The sequence below is a fragment of the Anastrepha ludens genome, chromosome 2, assembly GCF_028408465.1.
Source record: "Anastrepha ludens isolate Willacy chromosome 2, idAnaLude1.1, whole genome shotgun sequence".
NCBI classification, from domain to species: Eukaryota; Metazoa; Arthropoda; class Insecta; order Diptera; family Tephritidae; genus Anastrepha; species Anastrepha ludens.
The window spans coordinates 106,008,608-106,025,473 of NC_071498.1; the positions used below are offsets into that span (position 1 = coordinate 106,008,608).

Here is a 16,866-nt window from a genome sequence, read left to right on the forward strand (position 1 = left end):
ACCAAAAGTGTTCCCAAATACTGTTTTTGACTCATTCAAACTGTTCCCACATGGTACATTTTACAAACTGGTTCGATCGTTGCAACCCTCGTGTCGCCTCGCTTACACCTCACTCAGCCGGCGCGCACTAACAAACTGTGCGAGTGGGATAACTAAATATGTGTATGAAAAGAATTGAAACCCACACGAAAACAACAAATGCAATCTCGTTTGCGAAGAAAATATTCAAGCGATCGCTTGAAAGCGAAATTTTCGTGTCGTGTCTTTTCAGTTTTGTTCTTGGAGTCATCGCGTTTAGTTAATTTTTAAATTACAACCCGCGTTTAGTAGGAAATTTTGAGTGTGCCTAAATAATAAATTTCACACAAACAAAATTTCTAAATTCTTTCTTTTGGAAACTCGAGTCGTGACAAAATAAAGCGTGCAACGTTTGGCAAAGTGTAAAATGTATGGACAGTGAACAATTTTCTAAAATAAAGCCAAATTAATGACTAGTGTTCAGTTGCAGAGGTGCTTTGGAACCTCACATTTCTTTACCTTCTCAAAGGGCAAGAGTAGTGGCATAAATTGTTGAAGAAAACAACAATTCAGCAGCGAGCGTCGCCGTCATCTCTATTCATTCCAAACGGCATTGCGAAGCGACTGCGCAGCGCGATTTACAAAAATTATACTTAGTTTTTGAGATCTAAAAATTCTCTTTAGAAATTCTTAGTGGAGTGTAGTGAAGTTGGGCGGCGACCATTGTCTGCAAGCGCGCTTTCCACTTCCGTTTAGTGTATTTTTAGTTAATCTAAATATTTTTAGAAAACTATTTACTACTCTCGTTTGGAAAAACGACGCAAAGCAAGGCGAGGCGCTGTAGTAGAATACGAGTACATAGAGGCAAAGGCATGGGCAGCAGTAGCGTAGAAAGAAACGAGAAATAAATCTGTTTGACATTCCGCTTTCATCTCGTCATTTATCCGCTTTGTCCGCATCCATACTTGAGTATATGTGTGTATGCTACAGCAAACGGCCAAATGTGTGGATTGAACGACGGCGAGCCATACGAATTGATTGAACAAAGCGGAATTGGAAAACGTAGGCAAAAACAAATTAAGCAAAGTAAAGAATGAAACTGGCGAGAAACTGTCGTTGACTGCGAAGCTGGCGTTTTCGTCAGCAGCGACTTGGTTCGCATTCAAAACAGGAGAATGCCGCTGAACAGAAGGCGTATGGGAGGCAGCGAAAAGGCAAGAAATACGATCAACTGGATTCGATTCGCTACAAATGTTGCGCAAAAAGTACAAATGCAAAATGAATTACAATATGGTGTTCAATAAATTGCTTTTTAAGTTTATTCTGGCAATTTTATTATACCTCACTGCCCCTGTCCCTGTCCCTTTGCGCTTTTCCGACTCTGTTCGCGATCCGCCTTCTTGGCAGCCGCACTTTCGGCGCTCCATGTGAAAATTTGCACTTTTATTTGCTTTTGCTGCATTTCAAGTAATTTTTGCCACTTGCATTATATGCACAAATTCGCTGTTTGCATTTTAATATTTTTGTATTTAGGTCTCAGTTATGTTCTTATGCTCTTGCTAAAGGCACTCTTCCATACAGATGTTAATGGCATATGGTATGGGTATTTAGTTTAATTTCTGTATTCAGCGAATTGTTAACATCAATTTATTGAAAATCACATTTCTATCATCTACCTGTGTGGTAGCTGTATATTGGTGGTATGTTGGGGTTGATATTCCTTGGTTGGTTTGCCCCGATTTAGTGTACTTATTACACTATCATAAAATCTGTTGTCGCCGACTTCTGCAACTGAATTGGTTAGAGAGAAAACTAAACCTCCAAAGACAAACAAAAAACGAAAAAATATAAGTTAATTCAATTCATTCTAAAAATTGTTCTTACAATTGCAGTAAATTAGAAAAACGTGTCACAACTGCAAACATACAAATACAGACATAAGTATACACATATATACACACATATGAAGATACAAAAATTGTGCATTCAACAAAGAAATTTTACTGCTTGTGCATTAATAATTGCAAATAAGTTTTCATAACACGCGTGTTTCTTAAATAAAACCCAACAAAAAAAAAAAAAACAAAGTGTGCAATAAATTCTTTGAAAATCAAAAAATCAAATCGAATTAAAATTCCCAAGAACTTTGCAAGTTAAAAGTGTGGCTAGTGAATTTTCATTTATCAAGCCATTCAAAATCTAATCTAAGAATTGCTTTTAAAACGCAAAATTTTAATTAAATAAATCAAAACTATTTTTTGTAATAAAATCTTAAAAACCCACAAAAAACAAAAAAAGCTTCAAAATGAGTCTGTGTGATGTCAGCGCCATTACTATTCAACAAACGCCCCAACAGCAACATCAGAGTACACAAAGCATAGCCGATTATTTGGCCCAATTGCTGAAGGATCGCAAACAAATGGCAGCATTTCCAAATGTCTTCAATCATGTAGAACGTCTACTCGATGAAGGTATGTAAAAATGGAAAATAATGATCTATTTAAGTTTTTTTTTTTCATTCTTATCGGCTTCACCATACCCATGCACAAGAAACGATGAAATATAGTTTTAGCATGAAGTCGTAGAACATTGAGATAAACTAAAGATAATAAAGATATAAGAATTGAAGCAACGAGATCTTTATTTGCAATGGAATTACACCCTCAGATTTAGATGCACTGGCTAGCCGCGACTCAACTACCTGGGCGACTACGGATACTCGCTTATTTCTTCCATGCGTCACCGTAGCGAAAAATAAAATGAACGTAAATTATTTTAGCACAGGGTCCGGTACTGTAGTTTGAAAAATTACTTTTTTTCAATTAAAGTAACAAATGCGTGAAAATAATACAAAATTAAGAATCAATTTACTTTTGCTCGATATGGTCACCATTTACCTTGACTATGGTATTGAGACGGTCTAGAAACGAGTCGCAGGCTGCCCAAATGTGACTATGGCGTTTTTCAGCGCCTCGAAACTGGTGAACGTAGTTCGGACCTTGTTCTCCGAAATGGCCCAAAGAGAATAATCCATCGGATTCGCGCATTGTGAATTTGAGAGCCATTGTGTGGGCGTTATGAAGTTCAGAACGTTGTTTTTTAAGCCATTCTTGGTTCACTCGAGCTTTGTAAGACGGTGCCGAGTCCTATTGAAACATGCATGGTCTAACACCGAAATGTGTGTTTGCCCTCGGCTTCAAAGCAACCTCCAGAATACTTTCCCGATAATATTTTGCATTTACCTTGACGCCAGGCTCGATGAAAATGATTGGCGCTTATGCGCTGCGCTTACGGCCCAAACCATTACCTGTGGCTGCCTCCTGGTGGTCAATCGATGACTCAAATTCTCGTATGGACGGTCGGTCAAATAAACCTTATCGTTTGGGGAGTTTACTCAATTTGAAAATTTTTCTCGTCAGAAAACATAATGTTCGGAAATTGACCACTTTCGGCCAAGCGAAGCAACTCTTTCGCCCTCAAAACTCTGATTTGTTGCTGCCCTTTTGGATCTTGTAAGGGTTGACTTTCAGATCATTTTTTTGGTATGTGGCGGATGCTACGGTCAGATATTTTCAGTTCTTTCGCCATATGATTGGCACTTCGTCGGGGATTTCGCACAAGTCGCTTCTTCACTTGTTGAACTATTTCATGTGACGTTGCAATCTTTTGATGACAAACTCGATGACGTTTCGCGATGCTACCAGTATCATTGTAACGAGTAACGGTGCGATAAACAAAAACTTTATTTATTTTAAATGATCGAGCTCTCGAACAATCGCTGGTTGTGATTTTCCAGCCAAATATAATGTAATCACACTATTACGTTTCTTTTTTGTTATTACGTTTACTCTCGGCAAAATGCTTCCGGGCGCTTGTAAACAATACTCTTAACTGTCATTTAGCCAACTAACAGGCAGCTGATTCTCATGCGGTTGGTTACACTACGAGTGCCGGACCCTGTATCTTCCTCATACAGGCTTCTTAGAAACATAGTAAAACAGAAAGGGCAGATGTATTCAGCAAAAAATTTCCTCGCTCTGCATTTTTCATTTGTACTTCGAAATTAGGTCCTTTAGAAATATTCACCAATTCTTGCAAGGGAATTAAGAATTGGGTTTCTGGCGAGTCTCTTCTGTTCACATTCCCTTTTAGTGATCACCAAAGGTTTACTAAAAGTTCTGAATTCTGAGACTATCATTTCATATTTTTCACTTGAGTACTTATGATAATTGTAAGTAAATTTATTTAAATTATGATGAATAAATAAAATAAATAAATAATAGGACTGTCTAGCCAGCCTACCTCGAGCAAGGACAACAGAAGCCATATGCCAGCATGACAGCATGTCAAATTTGGCCTCAATTCTATAAACGCAGAGTTAGTACCGCCATCTAACGAGCAATGCCTTGTTGGGAATACAAGCTTTGTCGTAGATGCTGATGAAGAAATCAAGTGACGAACACCAACAATTTTTTAATTTCTAATAAACAAAAAAATGTATGGAGAATGTTTTATCCTGCCACAACAACAACTATTAGCTTCGCAGTTGACACAACTACTTTCTTTCACAATGTTCCCTTACCTTTTAATTGACAAACTGGAATTGCTTTCACACATTTTGTCTACAATTTGTACTCTTTGTTTTTTTTTTACTGATTTATCGCTTCAGTCTCGCCTGGTCAACTGTTTAATAGCTTAATCAAAAACTTTTTATGCGCAAAAATATGACCAGCAAAAGCAGTTAAAAGTACTTTTTAAAGTGTTAACCTTTATTGCTTGGCCATTTGCTCTTTCTGTTCGATTACTGTTATGATTTGTATGCCGCAACAAGGCATCGGTGAATGCGTTCGGAAAAACTATACAGCACTACTTGGAAAACAGAGTGGGAAAAAGCGGCTTACATATAAGGAGGGAATAAAAATAAAAATGTAGAAAGCCAGATCGAAACCATTCAAAAATAAATTCGTACCATTGCAATTTACTTTCCGGTTTTTGTCTTTGCTTTTGGATCCTACAGTCAACAGTACCACATGAGTCAGTTCATTCCACCTTACGCGCCACTTTGATTCGTTTCTCCCTCACTTTTCTCGTAATTATACATGAAATTCTTTCCCTTATTATTCTTCGATGTTTTTTTCACTCGCTGGCACATTTCGCATTATTTTACTGTATCTTTACAGTATACAGCACATTTTTTGATGACGTTTGTCTTCTTGCAACTGTTGACTTTATGCAACTGTGTGCTTACGTTGCGACGTTGTCACATTGCTGCTGTTTATCTGCTTAAGCAGCAGATTCTGTGCTTGCATTTTCACTGCTTTATGCCGCTTTGTTTCTGCTTTGCCCTTGCACTCAAGTATATTTGTGTGCTTGTTTGTGTTGTGGATCGTGGCATGTGCTTGGTCCGTTGTATCGTATCTCCAGACAACGTACTCTCAAAGTTGCAATGCTGAAGAATGTTGCCTGCCTTACTTTAAGTCCGATTGCCTTTTGTGTCTCTCATTCGTTCGTTACGTGTTTTTCTTCTCGGTGTGTGTACGTTAATTCTCGATGCCCAGTCATGCAGCCTGGCATGGGGTAAAGTGCCAATACCGGCGGGATAATGGTGACGAGTGCTCTGTTGCTGCCCACTTGACTTTTGCTTATTTACGCATAAAATTATTGCCTTGTTTTTATATAATTTGAATTGTCAATTCTTTACAGTTATTTGTGCTCGAGTAGCAGGCAAAGAGTGCGAAACATTTTGTGTAATTCGAAGATAATTTTTGGAATGTAAACAACTATCGAGGCGGATGTAGGATGAATTGCAAATAATGATTCTCTGCTGAAAGATTCTCAATTTGTTTACTCTGGAAATGTTTACGAATTTGTATGGAAATTGGGGGAGCACACACACATACCGGCAGAAAAATCAAATTGGTGTTAATATTTACATTCATTTCAATTGAAAGAAGCAAGTCACTCTCATTCTGCAGCAGTTTTAGTTGAAACTTTGAAGATATTGAAGTTGCAAGTCTTCGAACACCTAAAAATAAAATTATCTGTTAAAATACATTTAAAAAAAAAAAAAAAATTGGGAACTCGTTCTGAATTTATTTTCATTTACAAATACATGCATAGATACATACATACATATCTATAATTTTAGCAAGAACTATACGATTTTGAATTCGACTATTTTTAATAGTCAGAAGGCTGTGATTTCATCAAAATATTGGCCTATAAGCTTACAAAATTAAATTAATCCAAAAAGATAAGCCTTTTGATCATTTGAAGGGTCGACACTTCTTTCCGTGGGCTTTGGGCTATGAAAAAGTTATGCTATGTTATGTCCCTATGGACCTTTTCCTAAGGTCTGTTCAAATAGGTGTGCTTTCAAAATTGGTAGGTAGAAATGGTTTTTACACAAGTTAACCTTGATTCATTTTCAATAGTAGCTACGAAAGACTTCCCATATATGTATTTATAAAATGAAATATTAAAAGTACGTTAAACAAGAAAGAAGTATAAAAAATGGAGACATTATTAGCCCACAATTACTTAAAATTTGCAATTCTTCACAATAGTTAATGTTTATTGATTCTTTTGCATTGCAAATGGCTTTTGGTAGTACGCTATTTCGATGAAGTAATTTGACAGGTAATACCCTTGTTTTTCTTTATGTTGCATAACAAAAACTTTATTCCTAATTGTGTGGAGAACTTTTCTGAAGTATCTGTCCTCAGTCAGATACACATAAATCTGCGACATTCCAGTGAGGCAGAACCGACTATTGTAGAAAGGATTTTTTTATTCAGTTTTGCTTCACATTTTATATTTCAGATTCTCTAACCTAACCAACCACCGTTTACATAACGCAGAAATACATAAATTTCCAAAAAACTCCCAACAAAGTGTTTCGTGTGGCCACTTCTGGTTCAGAGATTTTGTAATAAGCAAGATTTTGTTTGCGAAATCATCGACTTATTGAGGCAACTGTTCGGTGATAAAATTATCTGTAGTCCTTGATCTTCAGAATCATGTGATTTATACGCGCTGAACTATTTTTTCGGTTAACAATGTTTGCGTGCTTGGAAATCAACCCCAGCTGCAACATTCGTGACATATGCATATTCTCCGCAACTCAATTGAAGGCATTTACATTTATGCTATTAAAATGCTAGACTAAAATTTATAAAACTTAACATGTTGTCGGCCGATTAGTAGAAAAATGTGATATTTGCAGACGAAAAATATTTAATATCCATGGATCTGATTGTCTTAAGTACTACTGGTATGATTTTAATGGTCCCGAGTGTTTATTTACCAAGCGAATCTTTGGTTTTGTGGTTCTTTGATGATTTGTACTGGTTTAAGTTACCATAGCAGAACACCCGTGGGCAAAACGTATGAACTCAGAAGGCTACATTAATTATTGGATAAAGTCTTGGTGAACTATATCGAGGACCTGCCAGACAATAACGCCATATTTCAGTAGGATAACGCTGGCATACATGCGTCAAGTGGGCTCCAGTATTAGCGTGACTATTACGATCCTTGGACTTAAATCCGATCGAAAATATTTGGGACAATCTTTCTTAACGAGTATACGCTGGAAGACGTAAGTTTCCGATCTTAGAAAAGATGCGCAATGTTGTTATAAAAGAATGGTCTCAAATACCACTTTCGGAGTTACCATGATGCCAAACTGGATTTTCGTAGTTACGTATAAATAAATTTGGAGCTTGAACTCAGTATTATTTGTTTATTACGATATACATTTGCCTGGCGCTTTCCGAATAATTTTTTTGTTTAAGAAGCAGTGTCTTGAACCAAACTTCGCTCTTCAGTCTAATTTCAAAACAACTAAAAAAAAATTGTATTGCGTTTGAGTTGCGTTTAAATGAAGAACTTTTTATTTGTCTGATTCTTAATAAATATCAGCTGTTTTTAGCTACCTGAGAACTGTCGATTTCGATAACTATGGTTTGACAGCTGATAATGGCGATCTGTCTTGACATTTCTGTTCAGTAATAGCTCGGGAGCCAGGGTCGATTTTGGACTGCGTTTTTATACCGTTAAATTCTTGACTATACTTGTGATTTAGCTTTCATGAATAACGAAAGCTGCGCCGTAGAGGGGGGAAAATACGTCAGCTGAACAGGCGAACTTGTAAAATAAATTAAAAAGTAAAACTATTTTATGTCGATAAAAATTTTGTTTACATAATTTTGGACACATATGAAAATATAATAATGATGGTCAGCTGCGTTTATAGCGGTGGGAAGACCGTCAGCCGCAGTATTAAAATCAGTCGGCATGAAATGATGAGGTCAAAATGACCCCTTGCTCGCGGACTATAAGTTTGGCAAGACATCATGAGTCGTTTAACGCCAGAACAACGCTTGCAAATTGTGAAAATGTATTCTGAAAAAAAGTAATCTGTTCGCGAAGTTCATAGAGCACTGGCGCCGATCCTTATTTCTTTCCTAATGAGGGATGAGCTGCATTATCATTTTCAGTCCTAAAGCTCTTAAAAAATATCCAATACTACTACTTAATGTAAAAAATATATATGTATGTGCTCTAGATTTTTTATTCAATCAAAATTTCCTGGAAAAAACAATATGCCATTAATTGATTTAATCGCGCAGAGAATTTGTTTTTTTATTTCATAGATTTTGAAATAAAAAATCACACTGATTTTTGAGAATTTTTTGCGACTCGGTCTTGTGCATTTTCTCCATTTAACGCTAATGCACATATTTTTATATGGAAGAAAAGAAGCAACACCGTCTGCAGAAAAAATTGTCAAAAATCAAGTTGATTTTTGAACTACTTGAAACTTGCACTTACCAAAATGCAATGATCTATCAACTGTTTACTCGAAGTTCTTCTGAAAATTCTGAGCAAAAGGTTTGAAATTTTGTTGAACATTTTTCTGAATTTATAAAAATTTTATACAAAATTGGAAACTTTGCTTATATGGTCCTTGTTGTAGTATGAACTATATTTTTATAAACAAATAATTTAAATTACAAAATAAATAAATAAATAGTAAAAACTTATCAAAGTGTGGTGTCTACATTATTCTGACGCTGACGATATTTACTATCATTACTGATTTTGTATGACAAAATGTTTCACTAATTGACTATCAATTTAAGAAAATTGAGAATTACAACTTTCTTAATGTCTAAAACTTCTATTCTTATATTGCCACTCTAGGCTCATATAGCTAATTGCTTAGCTTTCATGCCTTATTTGATTGTCTCACTAACTTCGCTAACCGCCTACTTTTGCCCTTATGCGAAACATCGAAATTTAAGATGTTCTAACGAGTTTAGCAATTAACGGCTTATATCTACAATCATCTCAAAATGTTAAATTAAGTAGGGAGATCTTCCGAATTCCACTATGATCGATATAAATCGTACACCAAATTTATTTGAACAAATTTGTGCACTAAATTAAATGTTTGTATTTTTATTTTTCCGGAAGTCAAATGCTGCGAATAAAAATCAAAACCTGAAATCAAACCACTATTAACGCCTGAGGCAGACGCGGCTTTTGCTTTTGCTGTTATTTGATAATTAAATTCAATCGAACTTTGTCTGGAATATAAAAGCCGATAAATAGCAAAAATAAATATTGGATATATAATAAAGTAGGTATAAGTAGATTATTAGTATTATAATTTGTTTTTTGTTTTTTCGTTTTTCTTTACTTTCCATAAGACAACCGGTTAAACCAGGTCGCCACAAAAACCACCAGATGTGACCGTCACGCGATAAGAGTTTGTGAGAAAAAGAGCTTAATTTTCGGCGCTTTAATATTTTCATTATTTGATATTTAACAGCGTTAAACTAAAATGCTGTAACCAAAATGTGCTAAAGTTATTTGTAAACTTACGGAGTGATGAGTTTTTGTAAACAAATTGGCTATAAATAAACGCTGGACCGTTAAATCTCACTCCTTTTTTGATAATTAAGAAGACACAGAGATGGGAAAAATGTTTAAACAATTTTGCAATGAAATCTATATAGAATCTATAATAGTTGAGTGCTTACTTTTTACAGAGGGTGGCCAAATTATTAAAATCAAGCTTAAAAATGGGCATTAATATACAATTTTAAAGGCAAAGTTAGACATTTTTTGAGCTTTTGGATTTTACGCCGAAGAAGAACAGGCTTCGCGAGAAAATCAATATTGTTTTGAAAAATTTGGAATGCTGTATCATTCGACAAGCTCACGAAAAGTGTACGATTTTCATGTCGGTTCTACGTTACCGAAACGACTCGAATTTATATCCGGCCATGGACTCTCACTCCAGCAAGATTCGCCATATATGTAGGGAGAATGTTTATGCTGCTAGATTAGCAACAACAGCAATGTAAACAATAACACTTTCGAGTTACTTTTAATATACAAATTCTGCTCTCGTGACTAGTGCTGAATGCTTATCAGCTTTTGCAGATTGCATGCACCTAATTAATTGTATGACAGTAATAAGTTTTGACTTTCTCAAAGATCGCAAGTATTTCCAGCCAAATTTAGCAAGTTTTAGACGATGTTTTCTTTTTGATAACTTGACGCCAACATATTCTAAAAAAATCGAGTAGTCTTCCGAGTCTTTCGACGATTTTTGCATGTTATGCAACAGATTTTCTATCGGTTCGAGATGCTACGCGGTTTAGACCGTGAGGTCCACCCTCTCTAGCTTCCACACGCTGGAGTGTGAAAAATTCGGCAAACTCGCCAGGATTGCTGACGGTGATTGTTGTAATATATGGTGATATATGGTATACTATACTTTCATATTGTACACATAGTGTAATATAATGAGAGAGAGAGAGAGATCAGTTGCTCTACACCTAAGTATGTATGTAAAATAATGTAGATATTTCTTAACTGAACATAATAAACGAATCACTCTTGTCGCTGCTGACAAGTGATTTAACATTGTATAAATCTCCATCCGCTTCGCACCTGTTAGATCTGTCAGCTTTCTCTTATTCTTTAGACCAAAATTTCGAGTTCAGGTGCGTCAAATGTGTATTTAAAATCAAAAAATACTCTTGACTATTACAAAAAGCTTACATCTGAAATATTGTAGTAAAACTATAATAAATTATAAAAATAAACACAATACCCTAGCAGTTTTTGATTTAATGAACGAAATAATAAATTTTTACTTCACCACTGTAAGATAAACTCTACTGTATACACAAGGTGGCACAAAATTAATGGCGTCATACGCCATTCATATTTGACACTTGAATGAGCTGCACAACTGGACAACTGCAGACACTCAGCTGCAGACGCTCAGATCACTCGAAATAATTTTATAATCAGTAAAAAAGTTATTCAAAAACAAAATTGGAGGATTAGTTCTTCGACGCCTGGTATTTTAGCACAAAAGCTGAGTGTTTTTTTTTTAAGAATAACGGTATTTAATAATACCACTTAACTAAAAGTGATGCAGATAACTTACAGTACCAAATATTGAATTTTTTTGCAAACTAAACAAAAAAATAAATAAATAATAAAAATAAAAAATAAAGTTCATAATAAAAAGAAAATACATAAAATTGCTTCAAACCGTTTAAATGAAGTTATTTTAGATTTACATTTGTATTACTTTCAACTCGCCTTTCCTTCTACGTTTTATGTATTTTAGAGTTGCTTTTGGTGTTTGTGCTCTTTTATAGTTACATTATTTTAGGGTTTGATTTGATATCTATTCCTTATGCGAATTTTCATACCATTTTTTATTTGTTGCGCAAAAGTTATTTCTTCCCAACTGCGTTTCTTCATACCTTTGTTTGGTCAAATGTTTGCGTAAGGTGACCTGAACTTTCTCTTTTCTATAGTTCGCTGAGATTGTGATATACTTCAGTTCATTAAATGTAGGATTATTTAATGATCTGCTTTTTACAATTAATATCTTAGATTAAACTCGAAGCAGAGTCAAGAATTAATTGGACATCCGTTTTATAGTTGACTTAAAAAGTTTTCGCTACTCTATTTTAATTAACTTTCTTATTCGCACAATTTTGAATTTCGCTGAAGTTGTCTTAAGCAGACATATCGTGAGTATCACTGAATGATTTAGATATTCGCATTTGGTTTGCTAATTTATTATAAAAATAAAAACAGCATAAATCAAAGCAAGCAAAACAATTTGCAAAAAACAACAAAATCCCAAATATTTTAATGAGATTTTTTCCGGTTATGTAGTTTTTAGTTTATTAAGTTTCAGTATAATAAGGCGCAAATATCTGTAGTGGACTATAGTAAAACCTGTATTAAAAAATTGCATTTATAATTTGTCATTAGTACAAAATGTTTATGTTTTCATTGCAACACTTGATGTTGAACAACATTTTTTTAAATTCTCATAGAATATTTTCTTGAAAATTTTAATTGGAATTTTTTTCGGATACGAAAAAGTTAGGTTACGGTGGTTCCCACTCTATATAATGGTGTAGAAGCGGCCCACTTATACTAGCAAAAACTTTCACTCTTCTGCCTCATGCTTCTTACACAACAATAATTATGTCCACTATTCATAGCAAGTGAAGTTGAGCATTTACGCTATGAATGAATTTTCTTGAATAATAATTTAAAGCTTAACTGCCAAATTTGCTTTTTCAGGTGTTCTATAAAAAACATTTTAATATATTTTGCTTTCATTTTCGTGCCAATACAAAAATTGACCCAAGTGTCGGCTCGTTCGCGCACCACAACCAGCCTCATGAAACTCTAACTTCATTTTCGCCCAACTCGCACACTGACCTAATTTAGTTACCTGCTAGCAACGAATTTATAGAGATACGCTTGCTTAATACCTACTTACTCATTTATACATACATATCTTATACTTATATGTATTTATAAAAGTGCGTACAACGAACCTGAATTACATAGACTTGTTGCCCCTACTGACATACAAAAAATTTTGTCGACCATTTCTTTGCATTTATTCTTTGCTGGTTGACTGGAAGCTTTAGTGTCTGATAGACTGAGTCTGACTGGCTCACTCAGCAGTCGTGCATGGAGTACATTCATATTTGGTGATCGGAAGAAGAAGCAGCGAAACAAAATTTAATGTTAATTTTAGAAAAATTTACTGTTTGAGGTTGGGATCTGAGTATCGCAAAGTAAACAAAATATAAAAAGTATCTAATTAAAATTATTATTGCTTAAAGCAATGAAGCAATGAAGGCCAACACTTTTGTGTTATTTTATGTTAATCGAATACTCGTAGACCGCTTTCTTTAGTTTAGGAAAACAATCACGAAAAATATAACAAAAATACGCACATAAATTCAAGAACGCGAATTAAAAAAAAGAAGACAAACAAGGAAAATAAAAAATAAATAAGAGCCAAGATTTCTTGAAGATAACTTCTAATTGAGGTCGAAATATCGACAAATAATTAAAAGTAGTAATTTAATTTGTTGCTTTATTGTTAAACCGGCATTGAGATGGTGGAATAAAAATATCTAAAAAAATAATAATAAAATAAAAAACAAAACAAATATAAAGTTAAAATTATAAAAATATAAAATAAAATTAAAATAAATGAAAATGAGAAAAAATAAAAAATAAATGAAAATGAACAAAAAAAAATTAAATAAAAATGAAGAAAACATATGAAATAAACTGAATAAAAATGAAAAAAAAAGAAACATACGAATTGTAAAAATAAGCTAAATTAGAAAAATAAAAAATAAATAAGATTTTCTGCAAATAAATAAAAACAGTAATTTAATTTGTTGCTTTATGGTTAAACCGGGCTGGAGTTGACGCAATACAAATTTGTACAACACAAAAAAAAAAAAAATTAATAAAATATAAAACAAAACAATTATAATATATATATATATATATATATATATTGGTGCTTACACCCTTTTGGGTGTTTGGCCGAGCTCCTCCTCCTATCTATGGCGTGCGTCTTGATGTTGTGTTGTTCCACAAATGGAGGGACCTATAGTTTCAAGCCGCCTCGGAACGGCAGGTATTTTTTGTGAAAAGCATTTTCATGGCAGAAATACACTGGGAGGTTTGCCGTTGCCTGCCGAGGGGCGACCGCTATTAGAAACAAGTTTTTCTTAATTTTGGTGTTACACCGAGATTCGAACCTACATTCTCTCTGTGAATTCTGGCGGCCGAAACAATTATAAAGTCAAATAAAAACGGTAACTAAGTTAATTCTATAGTATAATTGAAAAAATTATTTAAATAATAATGAAAAAAGTAATAATTAAATAAAAATGAAAATAAAAAAAAAACAATAAAATAAAACTGCAGAAGAAAAAAAAAAAATAACGGAAATTAAACAAAAAAAATAAATGAAACTGAAAAAAAAAAAAAAAAAATAAGTATAAAAAATACTAATATAAATAAATTAAATGATGAAAAAAATAAAATTCATAAAAAATAATTTAAAGATAAAACTAAAAGTACGTTAAAACATTATCTAGTTTAAAACGCGTTCATTGATCCATCCGTTTACACAGACAGGACAAGGCGGAATTTGATAATCAGCTGTCAAATTTGGTTTGTTTGTATTTCGAAGCTGCAATAGTTTCCTCCCACAAATAAGCAAGCGAAGACGATATATTATATTATCAGGTTTGACCATCCGCTATGGGGAAAAACAAAATTGTGCCATCACCTTCGGCTACCAAGTCACATGGGCATCGACAACAGAATTCTGCCCGCTCTTTTCACACGTATTTACACTCTCGTCTAATCAGCCGTTGTTCAGACAGCAACGAAGTAACATTAGTGAAGGCTGTGTTGATTTTTTCGTACATCACCAACACAATTTGAGTTTTCTCGGAGGAAACGAACAGCTGCCATCACCACGGTTACGTCAACCTATCAGCTGATTCTTGCAAATTCGCTGAGAGCCGGTAAATGGTCTGATCTTGGCCACACCTCTATAAATCTTTTCATCATGATCAGGAAGTTCAGTTTCTTCCTCGTGCCACTCTGCTCTCTTTTTCCTGAAAAACAAGCAACCTATATTTTATATTTTGGACAGTTTTTCTCTTTCCAAAAATAATCGACTAAACTAGATTGGATACTGAAGAGTTATCGAAGTAATCTGAGATTATATTATTATATATCATAATTACTAATTATCGATATAGAAATTTTATATGGTTTATCTCCTTCATCAGTTTTCGGAGTCATATTCGAAAATGAAGATTATCTATGTACTTAGATGTAAACCTATAAGTCGAAAACAAAATAAAGCAAAAGAGTACAAAAAACTAAAATGAAAAAAAATTTAATAAAATAAAACTTTGAATTAAAAAAAGGAAAGAAAAATAAAATAAATAAATATATAAATAATAACATTAAAAAAAAGCATAACATTTATAAAATTAGTGCAACGTAATAAAATAGTCAGAAAAAAAAGTTAAAAAGAAATTTTTTTTATATATTTAATTAATACAGAAAAAAAAAATAAGAAAAAATCTATAAAATCAATAACAACGAATAAGAGAAATTAAGCAAAAAAAGTATATATATTAAATAGGAATACAAGCAAAACTTACGAAAATAATGCAATAGGATAAAAAATAACAAAAAGTAAGTACATCGTGAACTATAGTATGGCTCCCTAAAAGCGTCCAGCGGAAAACGTTCACAACTTTTTACTTCACCTAATACTAAGCACACTTAAATTCTACAAAAAAGACCTCAATTATCTGCTTATTTCAATAAATTTTTTCCATCTTTTTACATATGCAATAAAAGCATAATTATGCATGAGTATAATTTCATTCACCTTAATGGGCCATCTTCATAATGGCTAATCGTGCCTGAACAAAGTTGGCAGCAGGCGTGCGCGCAAAATATCGTTACATAGCTATGTAGTTATTTAGCAGGAATAATAAAAGCGTTAATTTTCCCCCCATGCACGAGTACTTTCGTAAGCGAGCTCCCCAGCGCCAAATCGTTTTACTGACCTAATGTCGAATAGTAGAGAAGAAAGGAGAAGGAAGAGGGAGCAATTAATAGCGAAATGAAAATGTGTGTAGAATTTTTAAATACTTAATATACAATCATTTCTGTATAGTCAAGTATAATATTATATTTTCATAGTCACCAACTACGACTGAGCAATACGGAAAGGAAACCTTGATTACAAGGAAAAAATAACAGCAAAAAAGAGAAGATAATAAAATGTATAAAGATAATAAATAATTATCTTTCCCTAGTTTTGGGTATATTACTACACTTCTCCCATCGCTCATTTTTCCTACAGAGACATTTACTTTCATTGCACTCAATGTAATAAAATTTTGTTTGATTATAATTATTTAACAGCTTTTACTTTATGACCACCTCTGCTGATTATTTGTCAAGTCTCCTGCTTCTTTCTTGTTGCCTTATTTATTTTCTTACACTAGCCGATAGCCCTGGTAGCTGGTGCTGTAAACATATTTATAATTTTAATTATAATTTAATAAATAAATAATAAGAATAATAATATTTCCTTATATTCTCATTGAAATTTAACAATGAGAGTACCAAATTGCAAAAACAAAATACACGCAAATGTTGCTGTTACTCTAGTCTTGTTACTATCTATAGGGTGGGCCGTGTACAATTTGCTTTTTGAATCGGCTATAAAAAAAATCTAATCAATATTTTTTCATACTTTTTTTTATTTTGAAGATTGAACATTGTCATTTATAAATGAAAAATAATATCGTTCAAATGACTGCCACGACTGGCTTTACAGTAGGCCATTCGATCAACCCAATTTTTAACCCCATTTTCGATTGTTTGGGCTCCAATTTCATGAATGGCAACTTCGATTTCGTGTTTTAAAGCATCAAT

At 33.6% G+C, this 16,866-nt stretch overlaps 1 protein-coding gene across 2 annotated transcripts in view; it reads left to right on the forward strand.

Moving 5' to 3' along the window:
* The first annotated feature begins 252 nt into the window (after nucleotides 1-252).
* LOC128855039 (protein held out wings-like) overlaps nucleotides 253-16,866 on the forward strand; it is a 51,911-nt gene continuing 35,297 nt past the window's right edge. The window contains exons 1-3 of one of the 2 annotated variants that reach the window (XM_054089622.1): nucleotides 253-447; nucleotides 1,911-2,489; nucleotides 9,499-9,530. In XM_054089622.1, the coding sequence (XP_053945597.1) occupies nucleotides 2,324-2,489; nucleotides 9,499-9,515 (183 nt within the window). In that variant the 5' untranslated portion in view covers nucleotides 253-447; nucleotides 1,911-2,323 and the 3' untranslated portion in view covers nucleotides 9,516-9,530. Of the gene's footprint in view, nucleotides 448-1,910; nucleotides 2,490-9,498; nucleotides 9,531-16,866 lie in introns of those variants that run through there. The other variant, XM_054089621.1, reaches the window with a different exon arrangement.